Source organism: Podarcis erhardii, assembly GCF_964252035.2.
Source record: "Podarcis erhardii genome assembly, chromosome: 3".
NCBI lineage: Eukaryota > Metazoa > Chordata > Lepidosauria > Squamata > Lacertidae > Podarcis > Podarcis erhardii.
In genome coordinates this window covers 108,383,327-108,401,848 of record NC_138507.1, presented here as the reverse complement: position 1 = coordinate 108,401,848, position 18,522 = coordinate 108,383,327, and the positions used below count along the sequence as shown (strand labels likewise).

General features: G+C 47.0%; 1 protein-coding gene across 3 annotated transcripts in view; it reads left to right on the top strand.

The window, feature by feature from the left end:
• Positions 1-18,522, top strand: part of PYGB (glycogen phosphorylase B) — a 42,186-nt gene that overhangs the window by 9,946 nt on the left and 13,718 nt on the right. For 2 of the 3 annotated variants that reach the window (XR_014154540.1, XM_081854625.1), the window contains exons 2-9: positions 10,243-10,344; positions 11,681-11,759; positions 12,302-12,405; positions 12,930-13,061; positions 15,805-15,916; positions 17,010-17,092; positions 17,641-17,784; positions 17,988-18,080. Coding sequence is in view for 2 of the 3 variants with exons in the window: in XM_081854625.1 (XP_081710751.1) it covers positions 10,243-10,344; positions 11,681-11,759; positions 12,302-12,405; positions 12,930-13,061; positions 15,805-15,916; positions 17,010-17,092; positions 17,641-17,784; positions 17,988-18,080 (849 nt within the window). In the remaining variant the exon portion in view is untranslated. Of the gene's footprint in view, positions 1-10,242; positions 10,345-11,395; positions 11,536-11,680; positions 11,760-12,301; positions 12,406-12,929; positions 13,062-15,804; positions 15,917-17,009; positions 17,093-17,640; positions 17,785-17,987; positions 18,081-18,522 lie in introns of those variants that run through there. The other variant, XM_081854626.1, reaches the window with a different exon arrangement.

Here is an 18,522-nt window from a genome sequence, read left to right as displayed (position 1 = left end):
GACCTGGAAGATCAAGGTTCAAGTCCCCACTCAGTCATGAAGCTCGCTGAGCGTCCTTGAGTCAGTCACTGTTTCTCAGCCTCGCCCTACCTCCCAGGGTTGTTGGGAGGATAAAATGGAAAGCGGTAGAACCATGCATGAGCTCCATAGGGCAAATGTGGAATATAAATATAAATATAATAACATTGGGGGAGGGTAGCTTGCTACACCTTATGTGAGGCAGCAGGGCAACTAAGGGCCCCCATGAGAGGCTATGCAACACCAGAGCAGATTGCTTGGGATGTTCAAGAGAAACAGTTGGAGTCAGCTGCTGCTTGAGGTGGTACCAGGGCCATCTTAAGCATTTTCGGCGCCAGGGTGCAAAGGTCTGCCTGGCGCGCCCCCCGGTTGCCCAGAGTTGTTGACCTTTTTTTAAGGCGGGCCGGCAACGCATGCATGGCAGCAGCAACAGAGGAACCCCAAGGTGCTGGCGGCAGTAGAGCAAGGCTGGGCCAGGCGCCTGGGGAGGGGTGGGCAAGCAGAGCCCAGCGCAACAACAGTCGAGCCCGAGGCGGCTGCTAAGCAAAGCCAGGCGCCTCGTGTGAGCAGCATGTGGTGCGCGGGCCTCTCGACGGCCCGCCAATCCCAAGCACCCGACCGGCTGCCTCAGTGCTTCGCTCGCCCGAGGCAGAAGAGCTGTGGCGCTCCGGTGGGCTCTGCTCCGCTCGGCAGCAGCTGTCAGCTCTTCCCAATCCCCAGACTCCAAATCTCAGCCCCGGACTCTTGGCCTGGCGCCCCTGAGAGCCCGGCGCCCGGGTGCCCCACACCCCTAGCGCCTATGGGTAAGACAGCCCTGGGTGGTACCTTGCCTCCCTAATGGTAGGGCCAGCCCTGTTTCTGTATAACGCCGTGGCCAGGGACAATGTCAGCAGACGGCATTCTTGGGCAACTCCTGAGGAACCTGCCCCTTTTCTGGTGCTCCTCTGATGTCTGCCCTGCTGATGTCTGCCCACAATGCCCTGCTGTAATACCATAGTGCCAAACTTTTCCTCAGGTAGGCCCCAACTGTCCCATGCACCCAGAAAAATAAATAGGAGGAGGAGAGGGTTTGCCTGCCCTCATGAGGGAATCCCCACTTGTGCTGAGGTGCCCATTGGAGAATGTGCACCGGCCCTGGCCGTGTTAGTAGTGCCCAGCAGGACAAATTAGGCCCCATCTGCATTTAAAGCAGCATCATGCCACTTGATAGAGTCATGGCTTCCTCCAAAGAATCCCGGGAAGGGTGGTTTGTTAAGGGTGCTGAGAGTTGCTAGGAACTACAGTTCCCAGAACTCATTGGGAAGAGAGATTGACTGTCAAACTACTTTGGGAATTGCAGTTCTCTGGGGCCTAGGTTTCCTGTGTTAACTGGGTGTTTACTGTAGAATGCACCTTCAAATCCTGTACCATTGTTCCCTCTTTACTCACCCCCCCCCCCCCCCGCCAATAAAGATTTACACCAGTTTAGGTCCCATTATGCAGCTGTCTTTTTATAAAAACAGAAGGCGAGCTCTGCTGGAACAGGTACAAATTCTGTCTAATCCTGCATCCTGCTCCTCACGGTGACCAAACAGATGCATTTCCTGTAGCAGGAAACACTTGTTTAAAAAGTTAAAAATCCTTGTGTTCTGCAGTTGTTTTTAGATTGCTAATATAGATGGTGTTTACAACTGCCTGGTACTTTTTGAAAGTATTATACTGAGGCTTAATATCACTTGGTATCAACGGGCCACTCTCGGGCTAATTGGCTCTATAAGGTTGTTTTGAGGCAAAGAGCCACTGCAGTTTTGAGGAAGTTTTTCCCTCTGTGTGGTTGGTTAAATGTCTCCTTGCTGTGTACAAGGTCTGAAGAAAGACAAAAACCTCTTTGTTTACTTCTCAAATTACACGATGTGTTTGTTCAGTTTTGCTCAGTGAAGTATTGCCAAGATCTTTTTGCCTTCTGGACTCCGTCTGTGTCATGCAAATGACTTTGCTAATGCGGAAGATTGCAAGACTAGCCCAAGGTCACCTAATGAGCTTCATGGCTGAGTGGAGATTTGAACCAAGGTCTCTGCAGCCCTGGTCTGATACTCACACCACCATACGCAAGTCACCTCTTGACATTATAATCATCTTGGGGATGAATAATTTGATTTTATTTAAATAATAAAGTGATGAAACATGCATGTGCAATCTCCCCTTTAGCAAGGAACAGATAGTTTTAAAATGTGTATACTTATGTGTCATTAAGGGATGCGGGTGGCGCTGTGGGTAAAACCTCAGTGCCTAGGACTTGCCGATCGTATGGTCGGCGGTTCGAATCCCCGCCGCGGGGTGAGCTCCCATCTTTCGGTCCCAGCTCCTGCCCACCTAGCGGTTCGAAAGCACTCTTAAGTGCAAGTAGATAAATAGGTACCGCTTTATAGCGGGAAGGTAAATGGCGTTTCCGTGTGCTGCGCTGGTGCTGGTTCGCCAGCTGCAGCTTCGTCACGCTGGCCACGTGACCCGGAAGTGTCTTTGGATGGCGCTGGCTCCCGGCCTCTAGAGCGAGATGAGCACGCAATCCTAGAGTCGGACACAACTGGCCCGTACGTGCAGGGGTACCTTTACCTTTACCTTTTTATGTGTCATTGGGAGTCCATTCTTTGGGGGAAGCCATCCATCATGGATGCTTTAGTTGAGATTCCTGCATTGCAGGGGGTTGGACTAGATGACCCTCACGGTCCCTTCCAACTCTACAATTCTATGATTCTATGAATCTAGAACCTGTGTCCCCCCAGCTGCTCTTGGACACTATTCCATCAGCCATAGATAGCAGAATCATTGCTTGGGGATGATGGGCTTTGTAGTGCAATAACCTCTGGAGGGCCACAGATTACTCATTCCTGACTCAAGTTGTTCATTTAACTATCAAATGGAAAAGAGTTATGTTGCCGGGGGGGGGGGGTTGTCAAGAAATGTGGAAGGCTGTGATGCCTATTTTCAGGAACGATTCCTCCTGCAATTTTCCAAGTAGATGAGAGTCTGCTAAAAGTAAACCCATTTTTCTCCTTTATGCAAATGTTAGAGAGGCACTTAACATTATCTACATGGATTCAGCAGAACAGTGCTATTAATATTTTTGGAGCTGGCAACTGGTTATCTCAAGGGAACAAATATGCTTCACCATTCCTCTCACGGGAGTATTGCCAGGAAAAGAAGTGAAGAAAGGGTGTCCAACCGCATTCTTTTTCCAAAAAGTTCTGTAGAAGTGTCAGAGTGCAGGGAAACATACAGCAAATGTGTGAGGAAGAAGAAAGCCCCATAGTTTTCAGAATAATAAAAACCAATCCATTAAAAGAAAAATGATCTGGAAAGTTTCCAAGAGAGATCTTGTCTAGCTCTCTGTGGTAGGGTGAGGGTCTGGACCATGGAAGGACTACTTAAAATTAGGGATGGGCAACCTGTGGCCCGCCATTTGTTGTTGGACTCCAATTCCCATGAGCTCCAGACAGCATGGCCAGTGGTCAGGGGTTATGGGAGCTGTAGTCCAGCAACAACAACCTCTGGCAGGCCACAGTTTCTCCACCCTTGGCTTAAGTGGTCTATCCTGCCAAACCGGTCTGGCTTTGTTACATAAAGTAGCAACCAAATACCCTTCTTTTTGTTAAATCTCCTGCAGCTGGACTTTTCTGGAAGGAAAGAGCCATTCGGGAACTTTGCTCTCTTCCTCCCTGTGGGTGATGATGCCATGAGCTTCCTTTTATGAGGAAGCAAGTTTAGATTTAGGAGAGAGCCTAATAGAAGGGTTTGAAAGCTGTACGATGCGCTAGGACAGGGGAGGCAACCTAAGGCCCGGGGGCTGGATGCGGCCCAATTGCCTTCTCAATCCTGCCCGTGGACAGTCTGGGAACCAGTGTGTTTTTACATGAGTAGAATGTGTGCTTTTATTTAAAATGCATCTCTGGGTTATTTGTGGGGCCTGCCTGGTGTTTTTACATGAGTAGAATGTGTGCTTTTATTTATAATGCATCTCTGGGTTATTTGTGGGGCATAGGAATTCATTCATTACCCCCCCCCCAAAAAAAAAACATAACCTGGCCCCCCAAAGGTCTGAGGGATGGTGGACTGGCCCACGGCTGAAAAAGGTTGCTGACCCCTGTGCTAGGACCTCTGAAGGACCTGGGTGCCTCCTCCAACCAGTAGAAACCTAATGGGGGAGCAGGATAAGTTGGAGTGTTAATACTGTGAAGATTCAATTATGCTTAGTCTGTGTCATGGTTACTGGCCTGAATCTTCTCCTGAATCTGAGCTAACCTCAGAAAGGGAGGAGACATTGTCTTGGAGAATGGTTGTCCCGTGCTCCAGGACTTTCAAGGCCAGAGGGTGTGGCTTTGCCCAACTTCTCAGACTCAGAGGGCATGCCCCAATGTAGCCCTCACTGCATCCATGCTATAGGAACCAGATGCTGCACAACCAGGCAAGTGTCCCTTTAACAGAGAGCTCCTCAGAGGGAATGGAATTAACAGTAGATCCGGATCAGCCAACAACCTTCAGAAGCCCTCAACATGCCGCTAAGACAACAGCTCTCCTTAGGTGTGTTCCAACTAGAACTTGCTGTCCAGGGTCCTGACGGATTGTGCTCTACCTTGTCCGTTGTGATTGGGGAGAACCTCCCTTCACTCTTCTCTATAGATCTTGGCTTTGATCTCTTGGGTGTGGCTCTGCTCTTCCAGATGTTACCCTATTCTTAGAGTGATTCACTGCATCACCCAGCCTTCCCTGGGGCCCTTGAGCCAAACTAGGTCACAGCAGCCTGTATATATCAGCAGAGGATTCTTCCCCCACTATTTTTTGGTCCAGTCACCCTCCCACCAACATTCTTGGTCTGTATGTTGCATTTACGGCAAGATGGAACAACAGGAGGAGGGCATGTTGGAAAGAAGAGAAGGAGACTCATGGCAACCAGTGCTAGGAAACGGTCGCTAGGGGAGAGGGAAGGTGGTTGGAAAAGGACGGGAAGGGAGGAGAACAGTCCAAGGCGATTATTTTGGGGAGAAATGAAAGGGCAGGGAGAGCCCTATCAGCCTTGAGACTGGATGAGGAACCCGTGGTTTCATAAGTCACACAGTCTGCTGGAAATTCTTGGTTTGCTGCCTAGCAACCACAGGGCCTATGTCTTGATCTCTCAAAAGAGGGCCTTCCTCAGGATCAGCCATCTCAGACACTACAGTCAGCAGGAGAGGCCCTCTGAATACATGACCCATAACAGTGCCTTCTTGGTGGTGGTTGCCTATTTGTGGAATGCCCTCCTTGGTGAGGTGCACCTGTCTCCCCTGTTACTAACATCCACGAGGAATTTAAAAGCATACCCAGGCATTTGATGGCTCAAAGATACAGGCCCTGTAGGTGAGGATAATCACACAGCCTGTGATAATCTGCCTCGAGACAGTTAACAGAATAAAGTGGGTTAACAATATTTTGTTTTTAAATGGAACGGACTGCCACTTAGATCAACTACAAAGCCTGATTCAAGATCACTGGAGCAAGAACAAGCCTTTTGTTCCTGCTGTTCCTCCAAACCTGTCTTTTCAAGTGAAGGATGACTCATCTTCACCTTTCTATTCTTTCACTCAGCTCTTTCACCTTGGACAATGAGGTTTGCCTCTCTTGGCTTCCATCAGCTTTGCAATCAAACACTCTTCCAGCTCCCCGGACCTTTATTTAAGTACTGTACAAGGTGGCATCTGTATTGTTGCAATGCCAGGCCTTTCTCAAAAATCGCAAAAGTGCTTTGGGGGAAAGTAAATGTACACATTCAGGCACACACTAGTGTGAGCAAAGGCTTGTTCTGTTGTAACATGCTTGTTGCATTAGTTCATAGAATTGTCTAGTCCAATCCCTTGGACTGCAACTGTCAGCTGCCAGTTTGTGCCAATCGTGACAGACAGGATCATGGCAGGGGGGCAGAAGCATGAAGTTCAGGCCCCAGTTCATCTTTAAAAGCCATGGAAAAACCCTCACTACTGTGTTGTGCATTAGGAATTCAAGAGGTTGTTGGCCACCCTGCCAGATCCACATTCCTCTGTCGATGCTTCAGCAATGGTGAAGATTTTGGGGAACATGGGGCCAAATTCCAAGCTTGGAGCAAGAGGGCAAGTTGCCCCCTTGCAAGATAGATAAGATAAAACTTTATTTGCATTAGCCAATGGCCATAGCAACATTTTGATATAAGAGCACAATTTAAAGTCCTGAATCAGCCGTCAGTTAGTGGCCCTTATTCTGATTGCCCCTGCTATGAACCTAGCAACCTTTGCTGTTATCTGTGCATTTTGTTCTGATAGAAGACATTTTTTTGCCCCCTTGCAATGTTGTTTGGATGTTCTCTCTGGACCCTACGCTCCACTTGGGGGCTTTCTGGAGGGACCTGATTGTCCTCTGCAGGGGAACAGGACGTTCCTACTAGCTGATGCTTTGTGCTGAGCTAAACAGGGCTTCTCTTATGTTCTGATAGGGAAGAACCCACAATCCATTTCCTTCGGAACAGTCCTATTAAAATCATAAGCATTGCTGCAGAACTAGTGGAGCGTGGGTTCTGTGGTCATTAATTTTTTAAAAAAGCAACTTATGCTGCAGTTTCTTAAAGAGACCTACATGGTGCAAAACTTTAATGCATCCACTTTGGCGCTGGGCAGTGTACTCATTTCCTGACCTGAGACAAACCAGACCTCTCGGTAATAGTTCTATATCCTCTTTTGTGTCTGGAGTCTCCCATTACTTCAGACTTGGTCTGCTGCTGCTCAGGGTACAAAGGGGGCAACAAACATGGCCATCACAATAGAATTGCAGAGGATCTTCTAGTCCAACTCTCCCTGCAATCCATAGAATCTTCTTGCCCAATGTGGGGCTTGAACCCTTGACCCTGAGATTAAGAGTCTCAGAGCTCTACCAACATCATGATTGACTGATTGATTTTACGATGGCGGTGCCTAGGCTGCAAGGGAGAAATGTGCCATTTGCTACTATCTCTGCCGCCCAATAGTTTATCAGCAACGGTATCCAAATAAACCTTGCAGTAGGATTTTCATCAGAGTATATTTGTGTGATTTGGACTATCTAGCTTACGTACTTGCCCACTGTTTCCTCCGTATACAGAGACAGGCACTGACTGCCAGTGGTGCTCCAGGACAGCCTTTCCTCCAGTTGCTTTGAACTACAACTCCCATCAGCCCCGGCCAGCACTGCTGGGGTGGTTGTTACTTACTTCGTACAAATTGCAAGGGTGATCAGCATGCCTCACGGCAAAGACGTGTGCAAACATCACTCTTGCAAGCTGGGCATGTAAAAGAAACGCTTAAGAACTAAGAAGAGCCCTGCTGAATCAAAGCAAGATTCTGTCCAGCATCTTATTTCTAGCTGTACTTGATCCAGTAATGCCTATGAGATGCTCACAAGAAGGGTGTGATGCTTCCATTTAGTGGTCATGACTAATAGCTACTGATAGGCCTTCATTCTTCATGGCATGGTAAAACTATTGCCTAACAGTCGGGACCCTGAACCACAATTCTATGCATGTTTACTCAGAGGTCCGGCTATGTTCGGTGAATCTTACTTACAGGGAAGTGTGTGTATAGGATTGCAGCCTTCGCTCTTGGAAATGGGAGCATGCATGGAGCAAGAGACCAGACCCAAGTGCAGGATAAACAATGTGAGCCAACACTGCCATTGCTTTTGGTGCCAGGTAATTGCTAGTGTAACTTGACCAAACACTGACATGTCATACAAGGTAATCAAAAAGTATGACAGTGAGTGAGCAACAGAAAGCGATTTTCACTCTCAGGCTCCTTCCTAGTTCTTTCTGTGTGTCTCCCCCTTCCTCCACCATTCGTCTTGGCTGAAAGCAAGACTGAGAGGTAATAAATATTTCAGAATTGCTTAATTCCATTGATTTCCCTTCCCCAAAGAGGGATTTCTGCTTAGTCACTTATATCCTCATCCTCCAAGGACTCTCCTAAAATAAGATCCATTAAAATGAGCGAACAAGGCTGTCAGAACTCTTAAGTACTAGAAACACCAATTCTCGAAGTTTTTTCCACAACTGACTATTCTGATCCTTAGGGCCAATCTCCCTCCCATGAAACGGTACCTTCTGGTGGTAGCAACATAAGAATAGCTGCCTTTTACTGAATCAGCCCCATTGGTCCATCTAGCTCAATGCTGTCCACACTGACTGGCAGGGTCTCTCCGGGATTTCAGGCAGGGTTCTCTCCCAGCCATACCTGGAAGTGCTGGGGGTCAAAGCAGATGCATGCAAAGCAGATGTTCTGCCACAGAGCTGCGGCCCCTTCCCCTTTCTAAAGAGGAGGCTGCCAGATATATTGCCAAGGGAAAGAGAATTGTCACAGGTTGCAATGTGATGAGTACTGTTTTCATGTTTTCCTGCTCCCCCCCCCCCCCGTGTGTGTGTGTGTGTGTGTGTGTGTGTGTGTTAAACTTGTGTACTCAGACTTTGGTGTTAAGACAAGCCTTACAGATGAAAACCTGGAGTTCAGGCAACTTCTTTGCCAGTGATTCCCACCTGGAAAGATCCATGTTAGAGCTGCCAGCTTACCTCCTTTTTCTGACCTCTGGATTACCCTGTCAGTTATACTTTGCCATCTGGGACACATTGCCAGTCAGTGTGGAAAAAACAACCACTCAACCCTGATCCAGGGCAGTGTGTTTACAAAAAAATAAAGTTGTGCAGGTTTTGTTACTACATTTTTAACCTGTCTTTTCTCAAAGAAGGTTAGGGCAGTGTGCATACTTCACACTAACATACACACCATTTGATTTCACACAACAATTTTATGAACTAGGTTTTGCAAAAGAGAGTGACGGGCTCAAGGTCACCCACAGAGCCTTAAGGCGGTTGTGTGGATTTAAACTTGTCTCTCGTCATTCCTAGTCCAACAGTCCTTGATTACTAAGCCTCTCGGAGATCCCTTTGTGTTTTGTCATTTGCTTTGTTCTTTCTAAACACAGGGAGTGCTGATCAAGGCAGCCGTGCTGGGCATTCAGAGCTAGGAGGATAGGAAGATGTTTATACCAAGTCACACTCTTGGTCCATCTATGGCAGCTGAGGAGTGTTGACATCCTGATAACAGGATGTCTCCTAGATTTCACGCAGGGGACATTCCCGGCCCTACCTGAGACCTTCTGCATGCAAATCAGGTCTTCTGCAAATGAGCTCTGGCCTTTGCCCCAGAAAGCTCTTGGAAACATTATTTTATCCTCTCGAATTTTGCTTTACATTCTTCCTGTTGTCAAGCCTAATTTTGCATTTGTAAGGCCTAGAAACTTGCTTTTAAAAAAAGGAAAAAGAAGATGGCCCAGGATGCTGAAATCTGCGCCCCAATTCCATGTGTTTTTGGTGCTTTTATGGAAATGTTCAGACACAGCGGCCTTGCAGTGCCCGCCAGAATTCATTGTCACTGTCACCATTACTCTAGTCTAGAAGCAGGTGAGGTGTGGTTAAAGTGTTGGACTAGGATTGAGAAGACCCCTATTAAGAGCGATGAAGCTCCCTAGCTGACCTTAGGCTGTTCACTCTAAGCTACCTCACCTCACAGGGTTGTTGAGATGACAAATCAGCCTAGGACCCTCGTACCTACGGGGCCGCCTCTCCCAGTATGCCCCATGGAGGAGCTTAAGGTCCATAAACAGCAACACCCTAGTGGTCCCGGGCCCTAAGAAGGTCAGATTAGCCTCAACTAGAGCCAGGGCCTTTTCAACACTGGCTCCTGCCTGGTGGAACGCCCTCTCTCATGAGACCAGGGCCCTGCAGGATCTGATTTCTTTCCGCTGGGCCTGTAAGACAGAGTTGATCCCCTCCCACTTTCTCTTTTTCCCTTTTTCCTTCTGTGACAGAACTCCTACTTGGGGACTTCCCTGGCTCTTTTCTGGCCCACGTAGGACCAGTTTGGATGGTTAGCCTTGGTGAAGACGACGTTTTTATCCCCCCAAAAGTTTTTGAGTTTCTGCTGAAATGAGGCTGCATTTTAATGTTTTGTATTTTAATCTTGTTTTTAAGTTGTATTTCAATCAATTTGTTTTATATTTGGTGTTAGCTGCCCTGAGCCCAGTCTTGGCTGGGGAGGGCAGGGTATTAAAAACAAATAAATTGATGATGATGATGATGATTATCGAGGAAGAAAACTATGTTTGCTGGTGTGAGCTTGGTAAAATATAAAATCCAGCTTTTCTTTCTCACTTCTTTCCTAGCGCATTTACTACCTGTCTTTGGAATTCTACATGGGACGGACCCTTCAGAACACAATGGTGAATTTGGGTCTGCAGAATGGCTGTGATGAAGCCATTTACCAGGTATGTCCATCCCCCCTTTGGGGGCTGATCCTTTTTGTGCATTCATCATCAGTCCTGTCCTTTTTCTGATGCAAAAATTGTAGCACTCTCTCTAGGGGAATCCCACGTTGTAGCAGGGTCAATTTAGTCTGAAAGCTTTCAGATTCTGAGGAAAACTAGGCAATGGAACAAGTTGCTAATGGGAGCCGTGGAATTGTCACTGGCAATCACATCCGATAGATCAGTGTTTCCCAAACTTGGGTCTCCATCTCTTTTTTTAGGACTACAGTTCCCATCATCCTTTGCTACTGGTCTTGCTAGCTAGGGATGATGATAGTTGTAGTCCAAAAACAGCTGGCTGGTAAACTAGCCTAAGATTGTGGTTTCAGAGTCTGTTTTTATAGTCATTTGCAAACCATGGTTTGCCAGATGGTATTGGTTCAGACATCACAATGATCTGTGATTCTGCTGGGCAAACCATGGTTGGCTTTACATCACTGTGGAGATGCACCATTTCTCTACTCCTGCTCTTCCCTTTCTTTGTTTTTAATAAGTTTCTTCTTCCAAAATATGCTGAATCTATTCCTTTTTTGGCACCTGAGCCCAAACTACAATAATAGAGAGCCCATTAATTTTTACGGCCTACTTAAGTTTCGCTCTTAGCCCCCATGGCATTGCTCTGAATGTTTATTGCTAAAAGGAGCATGACTCAAGGATTCCATTCCTTTTGGCAGAGCTATCAATGTGTTTTGTTCCCTGGGCAGTTACCTTATTATCAGAGTCTGGAATATGATGAAAGCTTTGGAGGGAGTGTGGAGGAGCAGGAGAGAGAGAGAGAGAGAGACTTGCTTTGCTTGGACAATTACCAAGTCAGTTGGCTTTGAAGCTCAGATTTATCTCTGATCGGAACTCCTGACATTTCTGTTTTCAGTTAAAACCAACGGCATTGGGTTCCGATTCTGATCAGAGAAGCTATGGGAGCTGGGTTAGCACGCACGCATGCACGCGCACGCGCGCGCACACACACACACACACACACTTCCCAAATCAGAATTGCTCCTGAAGCCACAGTTCTCCTTGTTGGGGAATAAGGTGGTTGAGATGCATGTATAAAAACAAGTTTCAAGTCCAGATGCACATGTTGGCAAGAGTGATGGAGATAAACCATTGATTCTCCAGCCATGGGTGGCTACCACTGACAAAGATGTAGAGGTAACAACGGAACTGAATGGAGACCCCATTTCCCCCCCCCCCAATCTGCTGAGCTGGATACTTTCTTCCCACCAACCTTACTCAGAAGTAAGTCCTATTGAATTCAATGGAGTGTTTTCATTGCTGTTTCTGCTTTTCACAATAGCTTGGGTTGGACTTGGAAGAACTGGAGGAGATTGAGGAAGACGCTGGCCTGGGCAATGGAGGACTGGGGCGTCTGGCAGGTGAGCCCTTTCTGGGTGGGCCTGGGAATGCCTCGCTGTCTACAGTGTGGTGTAGTGGTTAGAGTGTTGGACTGAGTTCAAATCCCTGCTTAGCCAAGAATGCTCACTGGATGGCCTTAGGCCAGTCGCAGTCTCTCAGCCTAACCTACCTCACAGGGTTGTTGTGGCGATAAAATGGGGTGGAAGGGGACCAAGCACGCCACCTTGAACTCACTGGAAGAAAGATGGGATATAAATGTGTTTAAATAAAGGAAAAGTATACCTGCACCAACCGCCACCACTTCTTTGGCTTTGTACTGTGCTAGGTCTTGGTTTGTTTCTGTTTTTATTTTTATTAGGCATTCTGTGTTTTTTATGTTGCATTTTTATGTTGCGAACCACCCACAGATCTACGGGTAGAGGGTAGTGTACAAATTTTAAAAATAATAATAATAATAATAATGTCTTAAACATGAGTCCCAGTGAGTGGCAATGGTAGATTGACTTTCCTGGACATTTGCTTCTGTCTACTAATGAAATAGTTTGGGCCCTTCCTCTTTTAGCTTGCTTTCTGGACTCTATGGCGACGCTAGGGCTCGCAGCCTACGGTTACGGAATCCGCTACGAATTTGGCATTTTCAACCAGAAAATCGTCAATGGCTGGCAGGTGCGTTGGTGAGAGAATTCTCGTTCCTTTTGGGGTGCTGCCATTGCCTCCATCGTTCCTAGAGATCACCACGCTTGGGACGGTGAAAGATGCTTTATCGCTTAGGGTGAGGCCTACCCAAGTGTTTTGAGAGGCAGAGAAAATAGGTGTCTGTGTCCCAGCCCTCCCTGAGGAGGGGTCTTGTGGCACAAACATCAAGGACGTTTTGGAAGGGACTCTGCAGGTGTGGGAGAGTACAAAATCAGCCAATAACCGCAAAGGAGTGGAAGAGGCTGTACCCATACAGAGATCAAAGGCAGTCGACTGGGTAGATCACAGATAAATATAGACAGCGGCTTTATACCTTTGGTTCTTTTAACTGAGATCCTTTGTCACTGAAGATACAGAGATTCGAACCTGGGATCTTTTGCATGCAAAGCCTGTGCTCTACCACTGAGCTATGATTCTACTGGGTGTAAAGTGCATTGCTGGTCAAATGACCTGCAATGAAAGCAAGTTTCACATCCCATTTCTCCTTCTTTCAGGTGGAAGAAGCCGACGATTGGCTGCGTTATGGCAACCCTTGGGAAAAAGCCCGCCCAGAGTACATGCTTCCTGTACACTTCTATGGCCGGGTGGACCACACTCCGGATGGTGTGAAATGGGTTGATACTCAGGTACAGCAGTAGAAACCTACCTGTGGGGATGCCACGAATGATATTATAATAATTTATGACTTCTGCTTTGCGCATTTGACTGGGTTGTCCCAGCCACTCTACGCAGCTTGCAACAGAATAATACAGGACACAGTGTATCATCAGATGTTAAAAACATCACGATACAGGGCTGCAGAAGGTCATATAATTGTTTGACATCTGATGGGAGAGTGTTCCACCTGGGGGAGCCACTACCGAGAAAGCCCTGTTTCCCTGTAACTTCACTTCTTGCAATGAGGGAACCGCCCTTGGAAGTGGACCTCAGTGTCTAAACTATGAGGGAGATGGGTGTGCGTCCATGATGAAGTGGAGGTGTCAAGTTTGGAGACGTTGACTGTAGTAGCAAATATTTATACAGCTTTCCTCACTGCAGTGTGTTGCATGCACAATAATAAGGCTTTCCTCCCTATGAGAGGAAGCTTGATGGGGTGATGAAATAAGTAAATACAGTGGTACCTTGGGTTAAGTACTTAATTCGTTCCGGAGGTCCGTTCTTAACCTGAAACTGTTCTTAACCTGAAGCACCACTTTAGCTAATGGGGCCTCCTCCTGCTGCTGTGCTGCCGGAGCAAGATTTCTTCTCTTATCCTGAAGCAAAATTCTTAACCTGAAGCACTATTTCTGGGTTAGCGGAGTCTGTAACCTGAAGCATATGTAACCTGAAGCGTATGTAACCCGAGGTACCACTGTAAATTTGTAAATAAAAGTCATGCAGATTAGAAACAAAAGGGTTCAAATGGCAAGTTCTCAGGTACAATGAGCTCTTCTACAGGAAGCAGGGAAACGAATAGGACGCACAAATAGTACACGCCTGCCTTGCTCAACCAGGGGCTGATGGGAATTGTAGTCCAAGACTTCTGGAGGGCACCAGGCCGGGGAAGGCAGCCCTGAAGCACATTTGCACTCATCTGCAATTGAAGTCTCACATTTTTGTTTTGAAAGAGCCGTAATTAGGCCTGGTGCCTGACTCACTGAACAACAGCATATGTGGTAGAGGAGAAGAGAAATTCATTGCGTGGGGAGAAAGAAACAGGGGGCTTGATCCACCAAGAATTTCTTCTGTCAGTGCTCCACTGGCAATAAACGGGAATTGGTTCAAGAACAGCAAAACCTTCAAAACCAAGAGGCTTAGATAGCTTTCTTTCTTTGTCCCTCCCTCAGTATTTTTTCCCCACACTTCTGATGCCCATACACAGGTTGGTTTATAACAGTTTAAAAATCACAGTGTCGTGAAAATGCATGCAAACTAAATTTATCTGTAATGTTCTGAAGCTAAGAAACTGAGTGTGAGTTACAATATAGACAGTTTTGGGAATGGAAATAAATAAATAGGATACAACACGAAACTATAATGCATTAAAAAAGAGACAAAGCACCCCATTCCTCCTTGTCCTGACCTCCAACTGATTGGCAGGCTAGGTATCCTGTGGGACCTTAAAGGCATGAGCTTTTTAAAGCTTAGATCCGATGTATGAATTTCTGTTGCTGCCTTTACAGGCCATATTTGGGCCTGCCTTGCCAGCTTGCCCTTTCCATGTTTTGATCACTTCCACATACGCAGAGTCTCTGGTGTTCCACATTTGTTGCTGGGAAGCATATAATTGGTTTAAACAGCGGCATTCCTCTGGGAAGTTGGCTAGGCCAGCTATTATTCTTTGTTAGAGTGTGACTCAATAATAATGCCAGCTTCTGGCTGTTTTGGAGGATATACAGTTGATGCTCAGGTTGCGAACGTGATCCGTGCGGGAGGCACGTTCGCAACCCGTAGCACCGTGTCTGCACACACGCGGGTTGCAATTCGGCACTTCTGCGCATGCATAAAGCACAATTTAGAGCTTCTGCTCATGCGCAAGCACTGAAACCCAGAAGTAACCTGTTCCAGTACTTCCAAGTTCAGCGTGGTGCGCAACCCGAAAACACACAACCTGAAGCATCTGTAACCCGAGATATGACTGTATAGCCTTGGATTGTGAATTTTCTGTAGCTATTGCAGTAGTACAGGCATAGGCAGATTCGGCCCTCCAGGTGTTTTGGGACTACAACTCCCATCATCCCCAGCTAACAGGACCAGTGGTCAGGGATGATGGGAACTGTAGTCCCAAAACATCTGGAGGGCCGAGTTTGCCTATGCCTGCAGTAGTACATAGGTGATTGACCTACCTGCCAATCACCAATGTCATTGTGATGTCTGATGATTGACAGTTGCATTGCCCTACCCACCTGCCAATGCCTGATGCACAGCACTTTCCCAACAGCCCACAGGGTGCTGAGTGCGAGCGGCTTTGCTGCTCCTTCAACCCCAAGTGGATTGCCTTGAAATCTCTTCTGAAACAGAGGGGCACTCTCACTAGAAATGGCTTGGTGCCATTGCAGGAAGGGGCTTTCTCCCCACACACCAGCTGATTGACTAGGGGAAGACACTTTGCTCCAGCAAAGGAACAGTTGGCAGCTCGTTTCAAGCTCCCAGCTGTTGCTTGGTAACCATGCCAGTACCTGCCCCATCCCGGGCGTCACATATCACATCAGGTGGGTGCAGTTTAGGGACAACAGCCTCCTGAGCCAAATGAGGAGGCCTGGTGGGCTCAGCTTTTGCCCACAGACTACCCCCAGCTCCGCTCTAGGTTGTGCCAAACACGCTTTTTGCAAGAGACTTGATGTCTGCTGCTTTATCTCACCTTCACCGGATCCCTTCTCCTTAAACTAGGTTGTACTTGCCATGCCTTACGATACGCCTGTTCCGGGATACAGGAACAATACGGTGAACACCATGAGGCTGTGGTCAGCCAAGGCACCCAACGATTTCAATCTTGAAGAGTGTAAGTGCCATCTTGTTCCCTTTTCCTTTTTGGAAAGCGCACAAGTCACATGTTGCGATGAGGAGTCCCCCCCCCCCTTTTCATCATGTTGTGGGGTTTTGTGTGGTCTGGTTCAAGAAGCTGGGTGACATTGCTTCTTCCTGGTGCTTACCTACAGCCAGGCATTTTCAGGAAAGTAAGGAGTGCAAGCCAAACAAACAAAGCTATCAGCCTGGATAGCTCAGTGGGCTAAAGCATGGTGCTGATAAGACCAAGGTTGCAAGTTCGATCCTCCTAAGGGACAGCTGCTTATTCCCTCAGGGTCCCTTCCAATTCTACGATTCTATGATTCTTTGAAATGCCTCAAGTATTATTTAATTTATAGCACAAACCTATAACATGTCTACCAATCAGGAACTCCCACTGAGTTTAAGTGGGGCTTACACCTAGATAAGTGGGTACTGTGTAGGATTGCAGCCTTAGTGGGCGTTCTTTGGGCCAAACTGCACTATACATAAAACATGTCATCCCATTTAACTTGGGGGTTTGGTTCTTTTCTGGGAACACAGGAAGCTGCCTTAGACCATGGCAGTTCATTGGTCTGTCTAGCTCAGTACTGTCTACACTGGCAGGCAGCAGGATTTTACAAAGGAGCCTTTCCCAGCCTGCCTGGAGACACTGGAGATTGAGTCTGGCATCTGGACATATGGCTGCAGTGCTGGTTTTTTTCTGTTTTCCCATAAAAATAGCTCAAAAATGGTATTTTGTTTAGGCTATTTTGCCCCCAAAACTTAACAACTTTGCCAAAATAAACTCAACAACTTTACTGTCTGGATTTTCAGTTTGAAATATGGCAACCCTAGTTAAATAGCAACTGTGGGGGTGGGGTGGGTGCATCTGAATTGGGTTAACAGACAGCAGTATCTAACCCTTCCTTCCTGCACCATAGCACAGACAAAATCCCCACCCCCCCCACCCCATTGCTATTTGCTGGGCAAATAGGGCTGCTGCTGATGCCATGGGACTTTTATCAAGAAAATATGCAATTATTCTAGAGTTTTGCATTTTATGTGGTGGGCTGCTCCGCTGAGATGTGTTCCTTCTCTCTACCTAGTTAATGTCGGTGATTATATCCAGGCTGTGCTGGATAGAAACCTGGCAGAAAATATCTCCAGAGTGTTGTACCCAAATGATAACGTAAGTGGCTCTTCTGTGTTGCATTAAAATCTCTCCTGGTTAACTGCAAGCTGATTAGAATTTGTTTTTACAGTGGTGCCTCGCAAGACGAAATCAATCCGTTCCGCAAGTCTCTTCGTCTTGCGGTTTTTTCGTCTTGCGAAGCACGGCTATTAGCGGCTTAGCGGCTATTAGCGGCTTAGTGGCTATTAGCGGCTTAGCGGCTTTAAGAAAAAGAAAACAAACTCGCAAGACATTTCGTCTTGCGAAGCAAGCCCATAGGGAAATTCGTCTTGTGGAACGACTCAAAAAACGGAAAACTCTTTTGTCTAGCGAGTTTTTCGTCTTGCGAGGCATTCGTCTTGCGGGGCACCACTGTATGTCCCTTGTGTTGACCGTGTTTTGCCTTAGCTTGGCATGTGAAACAGAGCACGAAACAACAATGGCAACCACCACTTCACCAACTAGTCTTACCATTTTTGCGTTGGATATCATTATTATTATTACTATAGCAGGCTTGTAGGCAGTGGCTGCAGGAGTGACCATTCTTCTCTCTCTGCCTTCCAAAGTTCTTTGAAGGGAAAGAGCTGCGTTTGAAGCAAGAGTACTTTGTGGTCGCCGCCACTCTCCAGGATATCATACGGCGATTCAAGTCCTCCAAATTCGGGTGCCGCGACCCCGTGAGAACCTGCTTCGAGACCTTCCCTGACAAGGTGAATATTTAAAAACGAGGGCCGAGACATAATTGCAGCTTTCGTTTCAAAGGACACCTCGGATTTTTGCCTTCGGGATGGGTGGAGGAGCCCTCGACATTTCACAGAAATGTTTGAGAAGCTAGAGAGTCCCCAAGCTAGCTCTGGTTGACTCCCCCCACTCCCAGTGGAAACAGATTCATCTTTAGATGTCCATTTTACAGGTTGCCATCCAGCTGAATGACACCCACCCTGCCCTCTCTATTCCTGAACTCATGAGGATCTTTGTTGATGTGGAAAAAATGGACTGGGATAAGGTAAGAAGAAAATGGACACAGCCATATTGCATGTGACATCAAGGTTCTCTCCTTGTAAACTTTTCCAAGAGAACTGTGGGATTGTCTGCTGATGAAAAGTGACCATGTGGTGATTGATAATACCGTCATTTATCTGTTTTAGGCCCCTAAGTAGTAGCCGTTGCCAGGACATTGCCCCAATATATCGCCATGTTTTGGTGGTGATATATCGCCATGTTGAGAACCAGATATCGCCCAACCCTCACACATGTCGTGAACTGCAATATATTGCCAGGTCAAATGTTATGAAACAGTTACCATGATATGAACTTCCCAAACCGGTTTTGGATGACATATCGATATATCACCCAGCCCTACTGTTGACCAACCACATCCTCCCTCCGCAGCAACAGAAACAGGCACCAAATTTTTAAAAGCATACTCTCTTTGGATTCAAAAGAAA